Source organism: Gossypium hirsutum, chromosome D01 (genome assembly GCF_007990345.1).
Source record: "Gossypium hirsutum isolate 1008001.06 chromosome D01, Gossypium_hirsutum_v2.1, whole genome shotgun sequence".
NCBI classification, from domain to species: Eukaryota; Viridiplantae; Streptophyta; class Magnoliopsida; order Malvales; family Malvaceae; genus Gossypium; species Gossypium hirsutum.
In genome coordinates, this window is record NC_053437.1 from 9345929 (window position 1) to 9369363 (window position 23435).

The following is a 23435-nucleotide window of genomic DNA, read 5'->3' on the forward strand; positions in this document are numbered from 1 at the left end:
CCTTTTCTCTGTAAATATAAGTTATTTTGGAATTCAGTTCTTCCCTTATAGGAAAGTCCATTATCGCAAGTGCTTTTTCCCCCGTGCTAACCTTTTAGGTTAAAAAGTAAGGAAAAACTCACATGCAGGCTATTTTCAAGTAAAGAAAAAAAATAATTATTTGTATTATTTTGTTATTAAATAGTCATTTAGAGTTTTGCATCAATCAAGAAATATCAAAGTACACGATACGTTTCTATAAAGACAAGGCACCACATTATGGCGATTTAATATAATAAATACATGGTGAGTTGTTACATTAACTCTTAATTATTATTTTAATATAAAGTGAAAGACAAACAAAATAAGAATTTATAATTTTCCATAAATTGGTTTTCAGTGGGGTATGCTAGCTTTGATATAGAGAGAGGATGGAGGGTGATCTTAGTGCTCCGGAGGAGAAGACGGAAGTGGCGGCGTCTCCTACGTGTTGCGTCACCGGCGCCACTGGTTACATCGGGTCATGGTTGGTGAAGCTTCTTCTTGAAAGAGGTTATAAAGTTCATGCCACAGTGAGAAATCCAGGTTTCTTTCATCTTATTTCTTCAATATTTACATGTAATATTAAGAATTAAATCGAAGGCTAAAAGAGAGGATTAAATTATTTGGAGAAAAATCTTAGACATGCATGCATGTTTATTTGTTATGAATCACTTTAAATATACATATAATTAGTAATCAAGTTATGTTATATATTTGTTTCCATTTAATGTAACAATAATTCACTTTCCAAGGTTTCATTTGGAATTGGATTTGAGCAGTCTCTTATTACTCTTCAACTTGCTGGATTAGTCTTTGATTAAGTCTGTTTATGCATGATTTTGTACTTTATTATTTTTTTGAGTTACTTAAGTGTATCAAAACTTGGGTAAATTAAGTTGTCCGAGTGCCACTTGACAAAAATTAAGACGATTTTGAGTTTGTTTTTTTTTTTAAATTTAACTCGAATAGATTATGAGCACAAATATATATATTTTTAGACTTCTAAATCATCCATTACACCCCCAAAAATATGTAGTGATAGGATTAAATCAGAACCTGGCTTGTTTTGTTGAATGGTTTATAGTAAAACCTAAAATGAAGCCTAATTCAATCTCAGAAAAGGCTTTACATCTATTACAACTATGGAATGGAGGTGACCGATTGAGATTATTCAAAGCTGATTTGCTCGAAGAAGGGAGCTTTGATGAAGCTGTCAAGGGCTGCAACGGTGTATTTCATGTGGCAGCTTCAATGGAATTCGATGCCAATACAAACGAAACTATTGGTAAATTCTGCATTACCTTCAAGCATCATGTAACTTATGTCAGTTATTTCAAAGCATTTTCATTCACAATTTTACTTGATTTTTGAAGAATCATATGTTAGATCAAACATTATTGACCCTGCAATCAAAGGCACTGAAAACCTCCTCGAATCTTGCTTGAAATCCAAGACAGTGAAAAGGGTTGTTTTCACATCCTCCATAAGTACTATCACTGCCAAAGACAGCAATGGAAATTGGAGATCTGTTGTGGATGAATCTTGCCAGACCACAATTGATCCTGTCTTGAATGCAAAAGCAAGTGGATGGGTACAAAGCTGTTGCGCGGAAGCGTGTGAAAGAGTAAAATTATTGTACTGAAAAATCACACTAAGTTCAATTCCCAGGAAAGAGAGGTGGATCACGAGGATAGCTTACATACCAGATCTTTCCTAGCCAGAATATCCCTCTATCGTAATTTAATAGCACAATAAATCACTACAATGACACTTGCAAAATATGCAGAACAAAAATAAAGAACACTAGAATTTTAACGAGGTTCAGCAAATTTTGCCTACGTCCTCGGGCACTACCAAATATATTTCACTCCAAAAATACAAGTGAAAGTTTACAAATAGGGAGAGAGAACAATTGCCTTAAGTAGAGAATGGCAAGTGTGGGATGAAGAAAGTAAGAAATGGTTAGGCCTATTTATAGTTGAGGTTTAAGGATCAACTTGCAATGTCCCTATACAATTAGGGACCAAAATTGCAATTATCCAATGCCAACTAATCTTACTTTCTACTTTCGGTGCCTTTCGGTGCCAACTTTCTGCCACTATTCATCTTTGAAAAGTCAAAGATTGTAGGTATCCAATAATCTCCACCTTGAAGATTTGATTAGGATAATCTTATCTTCACACAATTCTTTCTACCTTTGACAACAATACTTGATAGTGCCTTCTTCAACTGTTAAACTTGCAGGATATTGATCAAGTTCAAACAATGTTCGAACTTGGTTGTTGTTACCACCTTGGTCATCATATCTGCGGGATTATCTGCAGTCTTGATCTTCTGAAGACAAATTTTCCCCTCTTCAATAATTTCCCGCACAAAATGGAATCGTACGTCGATATGTTTTGTACGTGCATGATAGACTTGATTCTTTGCTAAATGAATAGCACTTTGACTATCACAATACACGTTAATATGCTCCTGAACCAACCCCAAGGTTTTAGCCATACCTTGTAACCAAATAGCCTCCTTTACAGCCTCTGTTACAGCCATGTATTCGGCTTCTGTGGTTGACAATGCAACTGTAGACTGTAGTGTAGACTTCCAACTTATTGGTCCTCCAGCAAGTGTAAACACATAACTGGTGGTTGATCTTCGCTTGTCCAAATCACCGGCATAGTCAGAATCAACGTACCCAATAACACCTTTACCAAGTGTATTATCCTGCTTGAACAGTAATCCAACATCCACGGTCTTCTGAATATACCGTAGAATCCATTTCACAGCTTGCCAATGTCCTTTTCCAGGATTATGCATATACCTGCTCACTATACTAACTGCCTGTGAAATGTCGGGTCTTGTACACACCATTGCATACATCAAGCTATCCACTGCATTAGAATACGAAACTTGCAACATGTATTCTCGTTCCGTATTCGTCGAAGGAGATAGTTGTGCAGAAAGCTTGAAATGAGAAGCCAACGGGGTACTTACAGGTTTGGTCTGCTCGTTCATGCCAAACTGCTGTAGTACTTTCTTCAAATACTGCTTCTGAGACAAGCTAACTCTGCCATGAGCTCTATCTCTACATATTTCCATGCCGAGAATCTTTTTAGCTTCTCCTAGATCTTTCATCTCAAACTCGAGATTGAGTTGAGTCTTCAATCTTTCAATCTCAACTTTGCTCTTAGATGCTATTAGCATATCATCAACATATAAGAGCAAGTATATGAAAGTTCCTTCTTGTAGCTTCTGAAATACACGCAATGATCAAATTTACTTCTTGTGTACCTTTGCCCTTTCATGAACTGATCAAATCGCTTGTACCACTGCCTCGGAGATTGCTTCAATCCATAAAGCGACTTTGTCAGTTTGCAAACCCAATTTTCTTTTCCAGCAACCTTGAATCCATCTGGCTGAGTCATATAGATTTCCTCTTCCAAATCACCGTGTAAAAACGCGGTCTTCACATCAAGCTGAACTAGTTCAAGATCATATTGCGCAACCAAGGCTAGCAAAATCCGAATAGACGAATGCTTCACAACTGGAGAAAACACTTCATTGTAGTCTATTCCTTCTTTCTGAGCGTAACCCTTTGCTACCAATCTAGCCTTGTATCGAATTTCAATTTTACCAGGAAATCCTTCCTTCTTTGCATATACCCATTTGCATCCAATTGCCTTCTTTCCCTTGGGCAGTCTCACCAACTCCCAAGTCCTATTTTTATGAAGAGACTGCATTTCTTCATTCATAGCTTGCTTCCACTTTACACCATCAGAGTTACTTATTGCTTCTGTGTAAGTGGAAAGAACATCATCATCTGCAATTGGAAGTGCATAGGCCACCATATCGTCAAAGCGAGCAGGCTTACGAATCTCTCTTCTTGGCCTCCTATATGCAATTGAATCTTGTTGCTGTAGAAGTTCTTGGGTCGAAAATTCTTCATCATTTGTTCTTTCAATATTAGCTGGATCATCATTAACCTTTTCAAACTCCACCTGCTGCAAAGTACTACTGGTTTTGTCATCCTTTTGTGAATCCTCGTTCTTCATCATGGTTGATTCATCAAAAGTTACATCTCTACTGAAAACAATCTTCCTTGTATCAGGACACCAGAGACGGTATCCTTTTACACCACCAGTTATACCCATGAATAATGCTTTCTTTGCTCTTGGGTCTAACTTAGATTCTTTTACATGATAATATGCAGTGGAACCAAAAACATGTAAAGAATCATAATCAGTAGCAGGTTTACCAGTCCATATCTCCATAGGAGTTTTTCCATTTATTGCAGCTGATGGCAATCGGTTAATTAGATGGCACGCATATGTAATTGCCTCAGCCCAAAATTCCTTGCCCAATCCAGCATTGGACAACATACATCGAACTTTCTCCAGTATAGTCCGATTCATGCGTTCTGCCACCCCATTCTGCTGTGGTGTATCTCGAATAGTGAAGTGTCGCACAATGCCCTCATCTTGACATACTTGTAGAAATGGATCATTTTTGTACTCAGTACCATTATCTGATCGAAGTCGTTTGACCTTTCGACCTGTCTGAGTCTCCACCATCTTCTTCCACTTCAGAAATGCATCCAAAACTTCATTTTTTCTTTTCATTAGATACACCCATACTTTTCTTGAATAATCATCAAGAAAAGTGACAAAATAGTGCATACCTCCCAAAGAAGCCACTTTGGTAGGTCCCCACACATCACTGTGAACATAGTCCAGAATTCCTTTCGTATTGTGAATTGCTGAACCAAATTTTACCCTCGTCTGCTTGCCCAGAACACAATGTTCACAGAATTCCAATTTGCAAGAATTTGCACCTTTCAACAAGCCTTGCTTCACCAAAGTCTGCAAAGCTTTTTCACCAGCATGTCCCAATCGCCTATGCCATAACCTGGTAGCCTCTGAATCTGCATCTTTCGCAGAAGCTGTTGATGTTGATCCAATAACTGTACTTCCATTTAAATAGTACAAGTTATTTCTTCTAGTGCCTTTCATCACCGTCAATACCCCAGCTACTACCTTTAGTAATCCATCTCTCAAAGTGATTGTGAGCCCTTTAGATTCTAGGGCCCCTAATGAGATGAGATTTTTCTTCAAGCTGGGTATATAGCGAACATCTGTCAGAACTTGGATTGAGCCGTCATGGTTCTTCAATTTGATTGTACCTACACCCATTGTCTTACAGGCACTATCATTGCTGTAACACCCCTTACCCGTATCCAACACCGGAATAGGGTACGAGGCATTACCAAAACACATACACTTGTAAACGTATTTAACCGAGTTATAAAATTTCATCAAAATTAAAACTTTCAAAATAATTAACATGTTTCTATAACTTTTCACAATATATCATCGAAATATTATAATCATAATAATTAGGGCCTGCGAGACCCGATACATACTCATGCAATTTAATGCTTCATTTCCATTTCATTCAATTCGCAATTTCTCATGCTCATAATTTAAATCATATCACTAGCAATTTCCATTTAATTCACGTACAATTCAATGACATCAAATTCAAAACTAATACGTATTTACCATTTAACTCAATGTTTATTGATTATACCATTCAATAACACATTTATGAAATTCTCAATTTAGCAATGAAAATATCACTTTAGTTTGAATAACAACATCGTCCTGATATAAATACACTACCACTTATCCATTTACTTTAATTCTTTTGGGCCCATTTGTCACTTACCATCCTTAATCAAATTAGGGAACGGTCACGGAAAATTGAGTACTTCACTTTCACTTTGCCATAGTATAACTATGGTCTTACGTATGATCAATTATCACTTGTCCCTGATCAGATAAGTGTAGCCACCTATCACTTTGTTTCTTGATCAGATAAGTGTAGCCACTTATCACTTTGTCTCTTGATCAGATAAGTGTAGCTAAAGCTATCACTTATCACTTTGTCTCTTGATCAGATAAGTATAGCCGAAGCTATCACTTATCACTTTTCACTTGTAACTTGATCAGATAAGTGTAGCCGAAGCTATCACTTATCACTTTGTTTCTTGATCAGATAAGTGTAGCCACTTATCACTTTGTCTCTTGATCAGATAAGTGTAGCTAAAGCTATCACTTATCACTTTGTCTCTTGATCAGATAAGTATAGCCGAAGCTATCACTTATCACTTTTCACTTGTCACTTGATCAGATAAGTGTAGCCGAAGCTATCACTTATCACTTTGTCACTTGATCAGATAAGTATAGCCGAAGCTATTACTTATCACTTTCCACTTGTCACTTGATCAGATAAGTGTAGCTAAAGCTACCACTTATCACTTTGTCACTTGATCAGAAGTACTCAAATCCGGCGTTCCGCTCAATTTGATCATTTATTCATATATCAGGCTTACCAACATGTGTTAATTCATAAACCATTCATGGTATTATTTCATGCCAAATCATATACTGAATATACCATACACACATACTATGAAACTTTATTTTCACACATGAGCTTAAACCATGATCAATAATGCACAAAAATAAGCATCATTCATATTTCATCGTTTATGAGTTATAATCAAACATATGACCATTTATACACGAATCATTCATATATTTCCCAATTTTCCTCCTCCTCCTCTCCATTCCACATCCTTAATGTGTATAACACACTTAAACAACATTAACCATAATTTCAATATTCACTAACATGTATATTCAAAGCTGTTTATCCGAGTCAGAGTCACTAAATTATTTTTATCCGGAGCTACAGAGCTCCAAATTAAGATCCGTTAATTTTCCCTGAAACTAGACTCACATATCTTCATACCATAAAATTTTCATAATTTTTGGTTCAGCCAAATAGTACAGTTTATTCTTTAAAGTTTCCCCTGTTTCGCTGTCTAACAGTTCCGACCACTCTTCACTAAAAATTAATTATCTCATTGTACAGAATTCGGATGATGTTTTAGCTTGTTTCTTATAAAAATAGACTCATTAAGGATTCTAACCATATAAACTATAACTCATAATCATTTTTGTACAATTTTTAATGATTTTCCAAAGTCAGAACAGGGGAACCCGAATTCATTCTGACCTTGTCTCACAAAATCTATTATATCTCATGATTTACAATTCCATTGCTCACATCATTTCTTTTATAAGAAACTAGACTCAATAAGCTTTAGTTTCAAATTTTATTCATCCTCTAATTCAATCTCTACAATTTTTGGTGATTTTTCAAAGTTACACTACTGCTGCTGTCCAAAACTGCTTTAGTGCAAAATGTTGATTTCCATTTTGCCCCAAATTTCACAGTTTATACAATTCGGTCCTTTCTCAATTAACCCCTCAATTAATCTAATTTTCTCAATTAGTTCTTTACTAGACATTATAAGTTGTTACACAACTATTGAAATTCAGAATTTCCACATATAACTCTATCTTCAAACTCTTTTACTATTAGGTCCCAAACATTCACTTTCTATTCAATTCTTTCAATAAAATCAGCATATGAACAATTTAAAGCTCTAATTTCATGCTAAATCATCATATACTTCCAGCACATATTCATATCAACTTTCAACTTCTTTCATAAAATCAAAAACTAATGGATTTAACAAGTGGGCCTAGTTGTAAAAGTCATAAAAATACAAAAATTTCAAGAAATAGTCAAGAATTGAACTTACTTGTAATAAAAATATGAAGAACCAGCTTGAAGAAGCCCTTCCATGGTGTTTTAGCTGATGAGAATTCAGAAAAATGAAGAGAAATCTAGATAATTCCACTTGGGTCCTAACTTTATTAAGCAAATTTTGCAATTTTCCAATTTTGCCCTTAATTCTCCTTACTTTCTTGCTGATTTCATGCCTCTGCCGTCCAGCCCAAATAGACCTTGGGTCTATTTGCCTTTTAAGCCCTCTTCCTTTTATCATTTAAGCTATTTAATCATTTCCCAAAATTTTGCATTTGTTACAATTTAGTCCTTTTTGTTCAATTAATTATCGGAACTTTAAAATTTCTTAACGAAACTTTAATACTAACTTTTTAACACTCCATAAATATTTATAAAAATATTTATGGCTCAGTTTAAAATCCCCGAGGTCTTGATACCTCATTTCGATTCTAATTATTTTAATATTTATTTCTAGTGCACTATTCACTATTTCAAAAATTTTCCTAACTTCATATTTAACTTATACTTACTAAATTAATAATATTTTCTACCCATTTGTCGAATTTAGTGATCTCGAATCACCGTTCCGACACCTCTGAAAATTCAAGCCATTACATTTTTTTTTTCGTCGGATTTGTGGTCCCGAAACCACTGTTCCGACTAAGCCTAAATCGGGCTATTACAATTGCCCATAAAAACAACTCCACCTTCTAGTTCTTCAAGACTAGAAAACCAGTCCTTATTAGGACACATATGGTAAGTACATCCCGAATCCAATATCCACTCATCCGTTTGACATGCCATTGCCATGCCAACCAAGCTAAAGTCTGACTCCTCATCATGCTCCGCTACACATGCATTAGAAATAGACTTGCCCTTTTGTAACTTAGGACAATTCTTTTTCCAATGCCCTTTCTCATGACAAAAGGCACATTCATCTTTGGCGGGTCTCCCTTTGGACTTACCCCTTCTACCAGGTTTGCTGCTGTGTGAACGAGCTCTTACTGTTAATACTTCTGCAGTTGTATCTCTGTGATCTCTTTTATCTTTCTTTCGAGTCTCAGATCTATACAACGCACTACAGACTGCATCAAATGTGATTGAATCTTTCCCATGAAGCAATGTGGTGGTAAGATGATCATATTCATCAGGAAGGGAATTCAACAACAATAATGCCTTGTCTTCATCTTCAAATTTCTCATCCAAATTTAGCAAGTCTGCTAAAATTTTATTGAATGAGTTCACATGGTCATTCATCGACATACCGGGTGCATACGTGAACCGAAAAAGTTTCTTTTTTATATAAAGCCTATTTTCAAGACTTTTCGTTAGAAACTTTTCTTCCAATGTATCCCACAGCTTCTTCGCTGATGTCTCCCTCATGACGGAGTACTTCTGCTCTTTGGCCAAACATAGGCGGATTGTACCACACGCCTGTCTATTGATCTTGGCCCACTCCTTGTCATCCATCTTGTCAGGTTTTTCTTCAAGGGCTATATCCAGCTCTTGCTGACATAAGACATCCAGGATCTCACACTGCCACATACCAAAATTATTGGTACCGTCAAATTTCTCTACTTCAAATTTTGCATTTGTCACAGTAGTCCTTGCTGATGACGATGCTGCTACCATTTTTCTCCTCAATCCCAACTACTGTATACGTGAACAGTACCGTATATGTGAAAAGTGCCGTATACTTGAATAGTACTGTATACGTGAATAGTGTCGTATACGTGAATAGTACCGTAAACGGTCGTATTCCCCAAGTACGAACCTGGCTCTGGTACCAATTGTTGCCCGGAAGCGTGTGAAAGAGTAAAATTATTGTACTGAAAAATCACACTAAGTTCAATTCCCAGGAAAGAGAGGTGGATCACGAGGATCGCTTACATACCAGATCTTTCCTAGCCAGAATATCCCTCTATCGTAATTTAATAGCACAATAAATCACTACAATGACACTTGCAAAATATGCAGAACAAAAATAAAGAACACTAGAATTTTAACGAGGTTCAGCAAATTTTGCCTACGTCCTCGGGCACTACCAAATATATTTCACTCCAAAAATACAAGTGAAAGTTTACAAATAGGGAGAGAGAACAATTGCCTTAAGTAGAGAATGGCAAGTGTGGGATGAAGAAAGTAAGAAATGGTTAGGCCTATTTATAGTTGAGGTTTAAGGATCAACTTGCAATGTCCCTATACAATTAGGGACCAAAATTGCAATTATTCCATGCCAACTAATCTTACTTTCTACTTTCGGTGCCTTTCGGTGCCAACTTTCTGCCACTATTCATCTTTGAAAAGTCAAAGATTGTAGGTATCCAATAAAAGCATTCTGCTTCATCTTCTATTCTACCTATGCTCCAACCAATTAGTTCCTCTTGCAATGGAACTTAAATATGTATATATATATTCCTGGTATTCAACAGGTTTATGTGCTCTCCAAGCTTTTGACTGAAGAAGCAGCATTCAAGTTTGCAAACGAGAATGCTATTGACCTTGTTTCAGTGATAACCACGACTGTAGCCGGTCCTTTCCTCACAACCACCATTCCCTCAAGCATTCAAGTGCTCTTGTCACCAATCACAGGTTACCAGCAAAATGCTAGCATATAGGTGCCTAAAATGTCATATCATATAGGTTATCTACATTTTGGTTTATTAGCTAAATGTTTGTATTCATATAGGTGATCCCAAGTACTTGTCAATACTGTCTGCTGTAAAGGCAAGAATGGGGTCGATTGCTTTAGTTCACATTGAAGATATATGCAGTGCCCATATTTTTCTAATGGAGCATGACAGAGCAGAAGGTAAATACATATGCTGTGCCTGCAGCTCTCCCATGTATGAACTGATTAATCACCTTGCTCAAGAGAATCCGAGTTTAGATATTCAGAGGTAAGGTTTTACATGAAGGTATATTTGGTTGTTCTGAAATTCGGTAATCTAATTGGTTTCCCCTTTGGTATTTCTATGTTCCCAGGTTGGAGGCTGGGGAAAAAAGTACAAAACTTCCAGAGATTTCTTCAAGGAAGTTAAAAGATTTAGGCTTCACTTACAAGCATGGAATAGAAGATATAATTCATCAAACAATCACCGCATGTGTAGATTATGGGTTTCTGAAGATCTAGAGGCATATGTTTTGTTCCTACTTTCCTAGCATCCTAGTAATCAAAGTTCATAGCATTTATTAATGAAAGTGACAATGCGGACCTAGTTTACTGAAACATGACCGTGTCATGCGGCATTAAACAGATCGAACGGCGTCTATTGCGGCACCAAACTTGCCCTGTATTCTTATACCAGATTTAGTCTAACTTATTGACACAATGGCAATTAATTGAGATGGTAAGAAATCATGTACATATAGACTGATGAAGGCTAAGTAGTCTAAAACACAACTTACTGAGGGAACTTGAGACTTGGGCCCCAAAAAATAAATATAAAGACAGATGTATTTGCTTCTTGGTACCATTCAACTTTCCATTGGATTGGAAATTGTTGCAGAATGTATACATAATCTACATATTTAATGCAAAAGCTAATTCTTCAACTAACTCAACCAACTTCTTTCCATTAATGGTCCAGGGTTAGTTATAAGATTATTCTATCCCACTTTGCTTGATTTGGGGCCATTCTAGGCTAACTTCAATTTTCTTACCAATGACAAAAGTAGCTTCAAGGGATCACATTGGTATCCAAATGGTATTATGAACTCAAAACACCCAGCTTGCCATAAAATGAACTCCAAAGTTGTGCATTTTTTTTAATCCTGCTGAGTCAATAACTAGCCATGCCATTGCAGTCAAACAAAAGAACAGCCACCTTTTAACATGGTTAGTTGATTCCTGGAAGCGGAAGCTAAGGGAGTAGTAATTAAACCAATGTAGCTTCGACTCTTTATCGATACACATAATATTCGGATATGTATACAAGGATATAATCTTCCAATGATCCTGCAAATACATAGCATAACTTATTCTAAGTTTAAATGTTTATAGACTAGACTTGATTCTAGTAGGGCTATTTGGATTTTTCTTGAGTGATGATTTCAAAGTATTTTTTCTAATAATTACTCCTGAAACAGAAAATATTGACAGTTCAAAATCTGAATGAATAATAAATTTTAGTTTAACCTATCAAAAATATTGACTTCAACTGCGAATAGCTCAGGAAGGGGACAGCCCACATGATGATGAAGAGTCTAAATCAGTTCTGGAATTGGAGTTCAATTTTAAAATGGAGGAAATAAATATCTTCCATTTGTTTTCATCTGCTTCCAAACTACTCCCAATCCAATATTTAAGACATTATTTAATGGAATTCGATGTCTAGAATTTATGTTTTTTCTATTCTTTTTTTTTTCAGAGAAGAGAAATGAGGGTTTGCATTCATTTATGAGATGCATGTGCCAGGGAGCTTTTAAAAGCTGTACTGATGTTGCAGTAAGAAGATGACATAATTAAAATCCATACTCATATAGAAGCTGTAAAAAAATCCTTCCAGGTAACCAGTAAAATTTATAGTTTCAAATTCAAGAGAGGGAAACAAAGACGGGTGTTTATTTTTTTACAGACAGTGACATTCAAATCTTAAAACCAATGTAATTAAAATTAGGATTGCAAGACCACGTCTAAGATGCAGTCTTTTCAAGGTATTTGTCCTGTTGGAATGGATTAAAAAATTATTTGAGCCTTACCTCGTCCAGCCAGGACCACATGCCTATTCATGTTTTGATATTAGCTAGTGGACATTAACATTCATATTATTATTTTCTGTTCATTGTCTTTCCTAAGAGAGCCATACCAGAAAACACTAAAACATGCTTAGAAGAGTCCCATGTTCTTAAATCACTAATTTCCATTGAGTTTGAATCTAAACATGGTCCATGCTTCATTAATTAATAAACTTGTCCCTTACATGTTTCTTGAGTGGATTAACAACTTTATAAAATGAAATCAACAAGACAACAATTTAACTTGTTCTCTAACCCCTATGATATACACACAGACATATGTAAGCTATCATGTAACTGGTTGGAATGCTTAATCAATAATCAAATTATTGTACCTTTTTCAAAAGAGAGGGAAAACAAAAAGATTCCATTGATTACAGAATTATATCTATCTTTCAAATCCTGGATTTGTCTCTATATATGTCAATATCTGGATCTCTTATCCAAAAGGCTGACAAAGGTATTAAGTGCATATATTTGAAAAAACTGTAATGAAGCTTGAAATATCCAATCATGGTTGATGAAATATAAATTTTTCCACACATCTTTCATCTACAATACAGTTCCTAAACACAAAAGAAGCAATATAATTGCATGAAAAACCAGAACATATCAGCAATTAACAAGAATATTGCAAGAAGAATGAGAATTCTTTCCAAAAAAGAAAAACTCTACCAAGGAAAAAGGGATTCACATAACTTTCATAAAGTCACAACTTGTGTCTTCTAAGGTTTGCAGATTACCACAAAACAAGGAAGTAGAGCTCTAGGATTGAGCAGATAAAGTTCTTCGATGTTCGAATATAGACCGACTTTCCCGGCCAACGAATCAAACCCGGTTTGGCCTGCCATTTCTTGTATATTCTCCAAAGGTCTATGAACTCGTCCAGCTATTACCCTGCAAACTATTAAAGCTTTCCTTATAGATGGATCGTCTTCGAGAATTTGAATGGACTCGAAAGCTCGTCCACTTGTGGAAGTTGTAAAAACACCAAGTCCTTCCTTGAGCTCTTTCTTGGCAGAGAATCCATTCCTAATAATCCGACATACACAACATTTTTCGGATATACAAAGACTTGAGGAGCCATTTAGACCAAGAGAACATGCCACGGTTGTGCCATAGAACCTCAACAGCTCATTTCCATCAGCAATGCACCGAGGATGTTTCTTGGGAAGTTTGCTTGCTTTAATCTTCACAATTTCTCTATAATCTTCGAATCGAGCCAGAGTCTTTTGCATGTTGTGGACCTTCAAAACCCTTTCAATCCGGCCACAATGGTTCTCAGACTTTAACCAACTTGTTCGGCATATGATTTCAACAATCTTCCTAGATGAGTCGCCTTCCACAAGTTCAGTAACTGCCAAAGATGGAGAATGTTTAACAACTGATAATGAAAAGTTAATTATGAAAAACAAAACCCCACACTGGATCTTATCTGCTTGAATTATTTTATTCAAGAAAGTATGGCCATATCCAATCAAACTACCAACAACAAAAAAAGGGCACTTAAACTTGGATCTTGTAACCAAAATATGTGCAGAAAATTTAAACTATATATGGGTTTTTCTCCAGGTTTGGATAAGTCTTCAAACATGACTAGAAAAATAATGCTAGGATGTGTGGTCAGAGGAAAGTGGATGATAAAAAGTACCAAGAAGATAAGAAAACAATGGAGGAAAAGCAAAGAAGAGATTTTACGATAAATGGAAAGGTTGCATCTTTGAAGAAATTGAGAGAAAAACAAGAATCCAAAAATGAAATTACCAGCATGCTTAGATAGATGGTGAGTTTCAGCAGCTTCCCATTTGCTGAATTGTTCTCCACATTTGTGACAAGTGACTGTAGAACTTCCATTAGAGTCTGCGTCAAGTGGAACTCTATTGCTTGAATGCCCATTTCCACCACAACCTTTCCTTTCTGATACAAGGAAAGGTGATTTCCTTGGAGGAGTAGTAGTGGAAGAATTCTTAAAAGAAGGGTTAAAATAATGCATTGTTGGGTGACCTCCAGGCCCTGGTGTTCCAGGCCTTAAAGTACCAACAAAAGTTGAGCCCCCACCGCTCCCACCACCACCGCCGCCGCCATTAGCATCCATGTTACCTCCATTAGTGAGACTATCTTGGAAGCCTCCAAAACCAGTGATTTTGAGCTCACACCTAGAGTTGCTAAGAATAACTTCATGGGTAATAGGGTTAAGGAACTCACTGCTCCCAATGGATCTAGGACTACAACTGGGTGGCTTCTCTAAATGTCTCTTGCTTCCATGAATGACATCCTTGAGGTTTGCTATAGACCTTGAACAACCAGACCTCCCTGCTTTCCTTGTCAATATTGTACTCAATTGCTTCCTGGTTTTTGGGTCATGAACATCTGATGGCTCTGATTTGCAGTGTAAAGATCTCTTCAATGAAAACCAAACTGTTGGCATTGTTTTTTTTTTTGTTTCCTCTTCTTTCTTCTTCTTCTTCTTCTTCAAAAAAAATCAACCTTTCTTCTTTAGCAATCCACCTTTACTTTTGGCCATGAAAAGTTGGGTTTCTTCTAGCTTTGTATTTTTACTCGCATTGACAGCAATTTCATTACCATATTTGGAACCAAATAAACTCAACAGCTGAAAAATGTCCTGTGGAAGAAAAGCATCATCAAAAATAGAACTGCAAAACAACACCCAGATTAAATAATAAAAACAAGAATAAATAAATAAATCGAACACTTAATGTACCATGCTGTTGTATGGTAGTTCTTACATGAAAACTCAGCTCATCACTAACCATCATTCCATGAAAATATGTTTTTCAGCTTTTTCTGATTAATTGGTTGTCCATGTAAGAAGAGGAAAACAAGACAAAAAGGACAAGGATTAATAATATATATTTATATATATAATTAATCACACACTAAAAAGAAAAATTAAACAAATTCTATGTTTTAATGTTGAAATTTCCAAGTTGTATTTTTTTTGTTATATAATTACAATTATAAATGTAATTAAAATAAATTATTAAAATGCAAAAAAAAAAGAATACAATTATATTTGGTCCAAATACACATGGATATGTTAAATTAAAATTAAAGTGGTTAGGAAATGGTTTTCAATCAAATTGTAGATGTTCTTACGCTTACAACTAACAATCTAAAATATTTAGACCTCTTATGTTCACATTGTTTGCCTAGACTTGACATTATTTCTTAATATGTTATAATTATAAATTAAGAAAACTAAAACAAGGTCTCTAACAGAACATATTTAGAGTAGTATAATTTCAATGGAAGCGGCCAATTCCAATCCAAGTCAGTGGCCCCTAATTTAATTGTAAGAGCACTTCTACTATACATCTCGTGACTCATTTCAAATTAATGTATTAATCAATTTTTTAATAAAATGAGCATATACTTCCTTTTAACTTATCAAAATATACCACACTATAAATAAGATAATATTTAGTGGAATTATTGCAATATTATATTTTTAATAACTTTTTTTAAATTTAAAGTAGTTTTGAGATTATTTCTTAAAAATATGCATTTTTGTAAAAAATTATTCAAATCTATCTCCATTTTAAATACTCAATTTTTCGAGGTTAAAGATATTTTAAAAAAATTTAACTATATTTTAATCCCATGAATATCGAGGTCTATTTAAAAAAAAATTAACCATAACTTATTTAAGCTTAAATTCATTTTTGGCGTATGAACTTGGCACTTCCTCCTAGTGTCACGGGCCGCAGTTCAAAGCCCGTGACCATCGCACCAAATGCATCCAATGGGGGTCTATTGCTTAGATGGGGATCATTTGGCCCACGAAAGCTGGCCCGATTCAAAGAGCTACTTGATAAGCCTATCAGATTGAAGCCTGGTTGGCCCGATAACGAGGAGATGGCAACTTAGGCTAATATGGTAACTAATCTTAGAAGATAGAGGGAATCATACCTTGTAAAGATTAGATTAGATTTGATATGGCATATCTTGTAAATCCCTAAAATAAAGGGATATGGTTAATCTCGCCTGTCGATGTATTTGTATCTTAACCGTCGGTTTTGGGGGAGCTCAACTATAAATAGAGAGCCTCCCCCTCATTTGTACTCACTCCTGAATTGTTTCATTATTCTTTGTGAATAAGAATTGAGAGCACTTATTCAAACACTTTGCGAGCGCTCTTTCTGTTATTCTCTTGTAGCTTCTTTTGGCACAATCGCTTCCGCTATACAAATTGGTGCCTTGGAGGAGTTCTAAAGAATCCTCACTTTTGGGCGTAAAGGCTGACTTAGGCGAGTTTGGAGCAAACGGATCGCCTAATGCCGCACGGTTTGCGAGACGAAAGGTCTAGCCCCGTGACAAGTGGTATCCGAGCCAAGTTTTGAGCCAAGTATTCGAGTTGGTTCGAAGGCACCGTTGGGATGTCAAAAGAAGAGTTCGAACAAAGGTGGGCGAGGAAGTCTTTGAAGGAGACCTTATCGGCAGTAGAGGAACGTATGGGTAAACTCGAGGGATCCATGGAGGATGTAAAGGAGGCACTCGATGGGGTCGAGGATCGCATAGCAAACTGGAAGGAGCAGTCCAGAGACTATGTAAAAATGTCTCTTGGTTCCACCATGGATAAGGTAAACGAGTTGTTTAATTCACACAGGGATAAGCTGTCGGAAAGGAACGATGCTCTCGAGGCCATGATGATGGCTTTGAAGGAGGAAACAATGGCCACGACGAGGGCTTTGAGCACAAAAATAGAGGAGGTCGAGGGAGAGCTGGCCTTGTGTCAAGCAGCCGTGGGTAAATGAGTGGCAAATCCAGCACTCAATAATGAGGATGTCCCAAAGCCGAAAGAGTTTGTGGGGACAAGGTCTGCATGTGATGTGGACAATTTCTTGTGGAGGATGGAAAACTACTTCCGTGCCAAAGGCATCGTGGATGATGCGGTTAAGGTAAACACTGCTTCAATGTTTCTTACTGATATTACGCTTTTATGGTGGCGAGGTAGGACCACATATAAAAGGCATGGTGAGATTAGGACGTGGCAAGAGCTCCAATACGAGTTGAAGGGACAGTTTTACCCAGAATTTGCCGAGGAAGAAGCTCGGGCAAAGTTGCAAGGGATAATGCAACGGGGCACAGTGGGGGAGTATGTTCAAGAGTTCAAGGAACTCATGCTCCAAGTTTCAGATGTGACCGATGAAGAAGCATTGCTTGCTTTTCAAAAGGGATTGAAGTCGTGGGTCAGACAGGAGGTGGAACAAAGAGGTATCCAAAAGCTGTCGGAAGCCATGACGGTAGTTGAGTTTGTGGTGAAGCTTGGTCTAGGGAAAGACAAGCTTGGGTCTTCCAAGTCCGAGGAAAAGGGCGTATGTGAAATGGATCACAAGGAAGACATTGTTGATGGCAATGGCAACGACGACAATGGTGGTAATAGGAAACCACGAGTTGGGAAGAAGAAACCCAAGAGGAAAAGGGACAAGTTGAAATGCTTTCTTTGCGACGGTCCACATATGTTAAAGAAATGTCCGAAGAAATCCACGCTTAAGGAGAAGCCGGTGGGTAAGGCCTTGGTACTTGGTTCGAGCGCAAGGGGTGTCGAAGCCAATGAGGCTGAAAGCGAGAAGAAGCCAGTGGAATGCTTCTTGTGTCAGGGTCCGCATAGGTTGCGAAAGTGTCCAATGAAGTCTGTCATCGAGGGGAACGATGGAGCAGACAAGGAGCCCAAGAAGCTTGGTTCGAGCAAGGGAAAAGCCGAAGCCAAGAGGGCAAAGAGGAGCAAAAAGAAGCGAGTAAAGTGCTTCTTGTGCCGTGGTCCGCATGAGTTGCGGAACTGTCCAAAGCAAGCCGGAGTCAAAAGAAAGGCAACGTCTGAGCTTGGTGAGTTGTCGGAGGGGCTTCCACCCAAGGAAGAGGTGAGTTTGTCATCGAACTTAGTGGAAAAAGTTGCGATGAAAATAGTGAAGCTGGGACCAATGAGGCTCAAGTTGAGTGAAGCGTCGGAGTTGGCCGAGTCATCGACAAGGCTTCCACCTATGAGAGAGGTGGGTGGTGCATCAGACTTTAAAGGAAAAGAAGCGATGCATGTAGGACAGTTGACCAGAGTAAATGCGACGAGTAGGACGAATCGAGTTAAGAAGCGACGTAAGCCGAGGCAAAAGTCCCGAAGGAAGGGAAAGGCTAAGGCGTTGAGACGAGACCGAGGCGAATCCAGTCATTGCTATTCGAAAGTCACAACGAGGACGTTGCGAGAATGGGTGGGGGAGAATGTCACGGGCCGCAATTCAAAGCCCGTGACCATCGCACCAAATGCATCCAATGGGGGTCTATTGCTTAGATGGGGGATCATTTGGCCCACGAGAGCTGGCCCGATTCAAAGAGCTACTTGATAAACCTATCAGATTTAAGCCTGGTTGGCCCGATAACGAGGAGATGGCATGTAACACCCCTTACCCGTATCCAACACCGGAATAGGGTACGAGGCATTACCAAAACACATACACTTGTAAACGTATTTAACCGAGTTATAAAATTTCATCAAAATTAAAACTTTCAAAAATAATTAACATGTTTCTATAACTTTTCACAATATATCCTCAAAATATTATAATCATAATAATTAGGGCCTGTGAGACCCGATACATACTCATGCAATTTAATGCTTCATTTCCATTTCATTCAATTCGCAATTTCTCATGCTCATAATTTAAATCATATCACTAGAAATTTCCATTTAATTCACGTACAATTCAATGACATCAAATTCAAAACTAATACGTATTTACCATTTAACTCAATGTTTATTGATTATACCATTCAATAACACATTTATGAAATTCTCAATTTAGCAATGAAAATATCACTTTAGTTTGAATAACAACATCGTCCTGATATAAATACACTACCACTTATCCATTTACTTTAATTCTTTTGGGCCCATTTGTCACTTACCATCCTTAATCAAATTAGAGAACGGTCACGGAAAATTGAGTACTTCACTTTCACTTTGCCATAGTATAACTATGGTCTTACGTATGATCACTTATCACTTGTCCCTGATCAGATAAGTGTAGCCACCTATCACTTTGTTTCTTGATCAGATAAGTGTAGCCACTTATCACTTTGTTTCTTGATCAGATAAGTGCAGCCACTTATCACTTTGTCTCTTGATCAGATAAGTGTAGCTAAAGCTATCACTTATCACTTTGGCTCTTGATCAGATAAGTATAGCCGAAGCTATCACTTATCACTTTATTACTTGATCAGATAAGTATAGCCGAAGCTATTACTTATCACTTTCCACTTGTCACTTGATCAGATAAGTATAGCCGAAGCTATCACTTATCACTTTATCACTTGATCAGATAAGTATAGCCGAAGCTATTACTTATCACTTTCCACTTGTCACTTGATCAGATAAGTGTAGCTAAAGCTACCACTTATCACTTTATCACTTGATCAGAAGTACTCAAATCCGGCGTTCCGCTCAATTTGATCATTTATTCATATATCAGGCTTACCAACATGTGTTAATTCATAAACCATTCATGGTATTATTTCATGCCAAATCATATACTGAATATACTATACACACATACTATGAAACTTTATTTTCACACATGAGCTGAAACCATGACCAATAATGCACAAAATAAGCATCATTCATATTTCATCGTTTATGAGTTATAATCAAACATATGACCATTTATACACGAATCATTCATATATTTCCCAATTTTCCTCCTCCTCCTCTCCATTCCACATCCTTAATGTGTATAACACACTTAAACAACATTAACCATAATTTCAATATTCACTAACATGTATATTCAAAGCTGTTTATCCGAGTCAGAGTCACTAAATTATTTTTATCCGGAGCTACGGAGCTCCAAATTAAGATCCGTTAATTTTCCCTGAAACTAGACTCACATATCTTCATACCATAAAATTTTCATAATTTTTGGTTCAGCCAAATAGTACAGTTTATTCTTTAAAGTTTCCCCTGTTTTGCTGTCTGACAGTTCCGACCACTCTTCACTAAAAATTAATTATCTCATTGTACAGAATTCAGATGATGTTTTAGCTTGTTTCTTCTAAAAATAGACTCATTAAGGATTCTAACCATATAAACTATAACTCATAATAATTTCTGTACAATTTTTAATGATTTTCCAAAGTCAGAACAGGGGAACCCGAATTCATTCTGACCTTGTCTCACAAAATCTATTATATCTCATGATTTACAATTCCATTGCTCACATAATTTCTTTTATAAGAAACTAGACTCAATAAGCTTTAATTTCATATTTTATTCATCCTCTAATTCAATCTCTACAATTTTTGGTGATTTTTCAAAGTTACACTACTGCTGCTGTCCAAAACTGCTTTAGTGCAAAATGTTGATTTCCATTTTGCCCCAAATTTCACAGTTTATACAATTCGGTCCTTTCTCAATTAACCCCTCAATTAATCTAATTTTCTCAATTAGTACTTTATTAGACATTATAAGTTGTTACACAACTATTGAAATTCAGAATTTCCACATATAACTCTATCTTCAAACTCTTTTACTATTAGGTCCCAAACATTCACTTTCTATTCAATTCTTTCAATAAAATCAGCATATGAACAATTTAAAGCTCTAATTTCATGCTAAATCATCATATACTTCCAGCACATATTCATATCAACTTTCAACTTCTTTCATAAAATCAAAAACTAATGAATTTAACAAGTGGGCCTAGTTGTAAAAGTCATAAAAATACAAAAATTTCAAGAAATAGTCAAGAATTGAACTTACTTGTAATAAAAATATGAAGAACCAGCTTGAAGAAGCCCTTCCATGGTGTTTTAGCTGATGAGAATTCAGAAAAATGAAGAGAAAATCTAGATAATTCCACTTGGGTCCTAACTTTATTAAGCAAATTTTGCAATTTTCCAATTTTGCCCTTAATTCTCCTTACTTTCTTGCTGATTTCATGCCTCTGCCGTCCAGACCAAATAGACCTTGGGTCTATTTGCTTTTTAAGCCCTCTTCCTTTTATCATTTAAGCTATTTAATCATTTCCCAAAATTTTGCATTTGTTACAATTTAGTCCTTTTTGTTCAATTAATTATCGGAACTTTAAAATTTCTTAACGAAACTTTAATACTAACTTTTTAACACTCCATAAATATTTATAAAAATATTTATGGCTCAGTTTAAAATCCCCGAGGTCTTGATACCTCATTTCGATTCTAATTATTTTAATATTTATTTCTAGTGCACTATTCACTATTTCAAAAATTTTCCTAACTTCATATTTAACTTATACTTACTAAATTAATAATATTTTCTACCCATTTGTCGAATTTAGTGATCTCGAATCACCGTTCCAACACCTCTGAAAATTCAAGCCATTACATTTTTTTTTCGTCGGATTTGTGGTCCCGAAACCACTGTTCCGACTAAGCCTAAAATCGGGCTATTACATGGCAACTTAGGTTAATATGGTAACTAATCTTAGAAGATAGAGGGAATCATATCTTGTAAAGATTAGATTAAATTTGATATGGCATATCTTGTAAATCCCTAAAATAAAGGGATATGGTTAATCTTGTTCGTCGATGTATTTGTATCTTAACCGTCGGTTTTGGGGGAGCTCAACTATAAATTGAGAGCCTCCCCCTCATTTGTACTCACTCTTGAATTGTTTCATTATTCTTTGTGAATAAGAATTGAGAGCATTTACTCAAACACTTTGCGAGTGCTCTTTCTGTTGTTCTCTTGTAGCTTCTTTTGGCACAATCGCTTCCGCTATACAAATTGGTGCCTTGGAGGAGTTCTAAGGAATCTTCACTTTTGGGCGTAAAGGCTTACTTAGGCGAGTTTGGAGCAAACGGATCGTCTAAGGCCGCACGGTTTGCGAGACAAAAGGTCTAGCGCCGTGACACTAGATGATACTTAGGGGGCATTTGATTCGTCGTTCCGAAATGAGATTACGATGTTTGGCTTGCCATCATTCCAGTCATCCTTTAATCTCACATTACGGGATAGTGTCAAAATATTGTAATATAATGTGTGATCACATTATGACCCATTTTTTAGGTTATATTAGATTAGAGATGTAATCTTAAAATTTAGACCAATTTTTCCTTTGTTTTTATTATTTTAATCAATTTAAATTTTGTTTCTTAAATAAAATTTAAGACTACTTAAAAACAAAAAATATATATTTTATTAAATATGAACTAGTAAATGTCATACATTACAATTACAATTACTACATTTTATTTAATAATTTATTTATTAATATATTGAATATGATTATAATTATAATTTAAGCTTGTTAAAAAAATAAATTCTATAATAACAACAATTGAGTAAAATATACTTCTAAGTAATTTTACAATTTGTCAACCAAACACATAAATCTTAGATTCCAGTCAAATAAACTAAACAATATAATCTCACATTCCACTTGTAATCTTATATTCTCATAATCCTATTACGAAACATAATCTAAGATTCATCGAGCTAAAAAGACCTTTAATGTTTTTTTTTCTTTTAGATTGGTACTTGAACCTTTTTTATGTTAACTATTTTGATAGTTTTTTTATAACACTGTTGAGTTTAGGGTAAGTGACAGTATAAGATTGTAACACATTATCATAATGACATCATCATCAAAAAATTAAATAAATTTATAAAAAAATTGTAAACAATTTATAAAATATAAAACAAATATTTCAATAAATAAAAATATACATTAAAAATTCAAAAATTATGAAAATAAAATTAAAATTTTCAACTATTTTTTTTTCTTTTTCTCACCAACTATCTCACATTTTTTCATTAAACAAATAAAATTTCATCATTATCTCATCTTCATTGCTCCATTTACTCCACAATAATCCCCAATAAATAAAGAACCCATTTTAATGGTTAAAACTAGTGACAGTAACAGAATTAAACCTACAAATTGTTCAACTTAGAAATTCAACAATACCCACAAAAATTTCAACCAAAAAAAAAATATATATATAAACCAAGAATTAAACAAAAGTTTTAGAGAGTA

At 35.8% G+C, this 23435-nt stretch overlaps 2 protein-coding genes across 4 annotated transcripts; one reads left to right on the top strand and one right to left on the bottom strand.

The window, feature by feature from the left end:
- Window positions 1-248: 248 nt before the first annotated feature.
- On the top strand, window positions 249-11229 carry LOC107942267 (putative anthocyanidin reductase). The gene is made up of 6 exons (XM_041086971.1): window positions 249-564; window positions 1139-1306; window positions 1395-1612; window positions 10107-10266; window positions 10364-10574; window positions 10660-11229. Exons 1-6 carry the CDS (start codon window positions 411-413, stop codon window positions 10805-10807), a joined length of 1059 nt encoding a protein of 352 aa, XP_040942905.1. The 5' UTR covers window positions 249-410; the 3' UTR covers window positions 10808-11229.
- Window positions 11230-12903: 1674 nt separating this feature from the next.
- Window positions 12904-15310, bottom strand: LOC107932630 (uncharacterized). 3 transcript variants are annotated; one of them, XM_016864691.2, is made up of 3 exons: window positions 15159-15310; window positions 14176-15034; window positions 12904-13768 (listed from the first exon to the last, which is right to left on the bottom strand). In XM_016864691.2, exons 2-3 carry the CDS (start codon window positions 14837-14839, stop codon window positions 13137-13139), a joined length of 1296 nt encoding a protein of 431 aa, XP_016720180.1. In that variant the 5' UTR covers window positions 14840-15034; window positions 15159-15310; the 3' UTR covers window positions 12904-13136. The 3 variants fall into 3 exon arrangements, with proteins under 3 accessions (XP_016720180.1, XP_016720179.1, XP_016720181.1); XM_016864690.2 differs by having other exon boundaries at window positions 15134-15267; XM_016864692.2 differs by having other exon boundaries at window positions 14176-15065; window positions 15159-15256.
- Window positions 15311-23435: the final 8125 nt, after the last annotated feature.

Excerpts from the sequence above, each read along its gene's own strand:
- LOC107932630 (XM_016864691.2), bottom strand. The coding sequence starts at position 14,839 with ATGCCAACAGTTTGGTTTTCATTGAAGAGATCTTTACACTGCAAATCA. Across the intron at positions 13,769-14,175 it reads CCATCTATCTAAGCATGCTG|TTACTGAACTTGTGGAAGGC; the intron begins GTAATTTCATTT and ends CATCTTTGGCAG.
- LOC107942267 (XM_041086971.1), top strand. The coding sequence starts at position 411 with ATGGAGGGTGATCTTAGTGCTCCGGAGGAGAAGACGGAAGTGGCGGCG. Across the intron at positions 565-1,138 it reads TGCCACAGTGAGAAATCCAG|AAAAGGCTTTACATCTATTA; the intron begins GTTTCTTTCATC and ends ATTCAATCTCAG. Across the intron at positions 10,575-10,659 it reads CCGAGTTTAGATATTCAGAG|GTTGGAGGCTGGGGAAAAAA; the intron begins GTAAGGTTTTAC and ends CTATGTTCCCAG.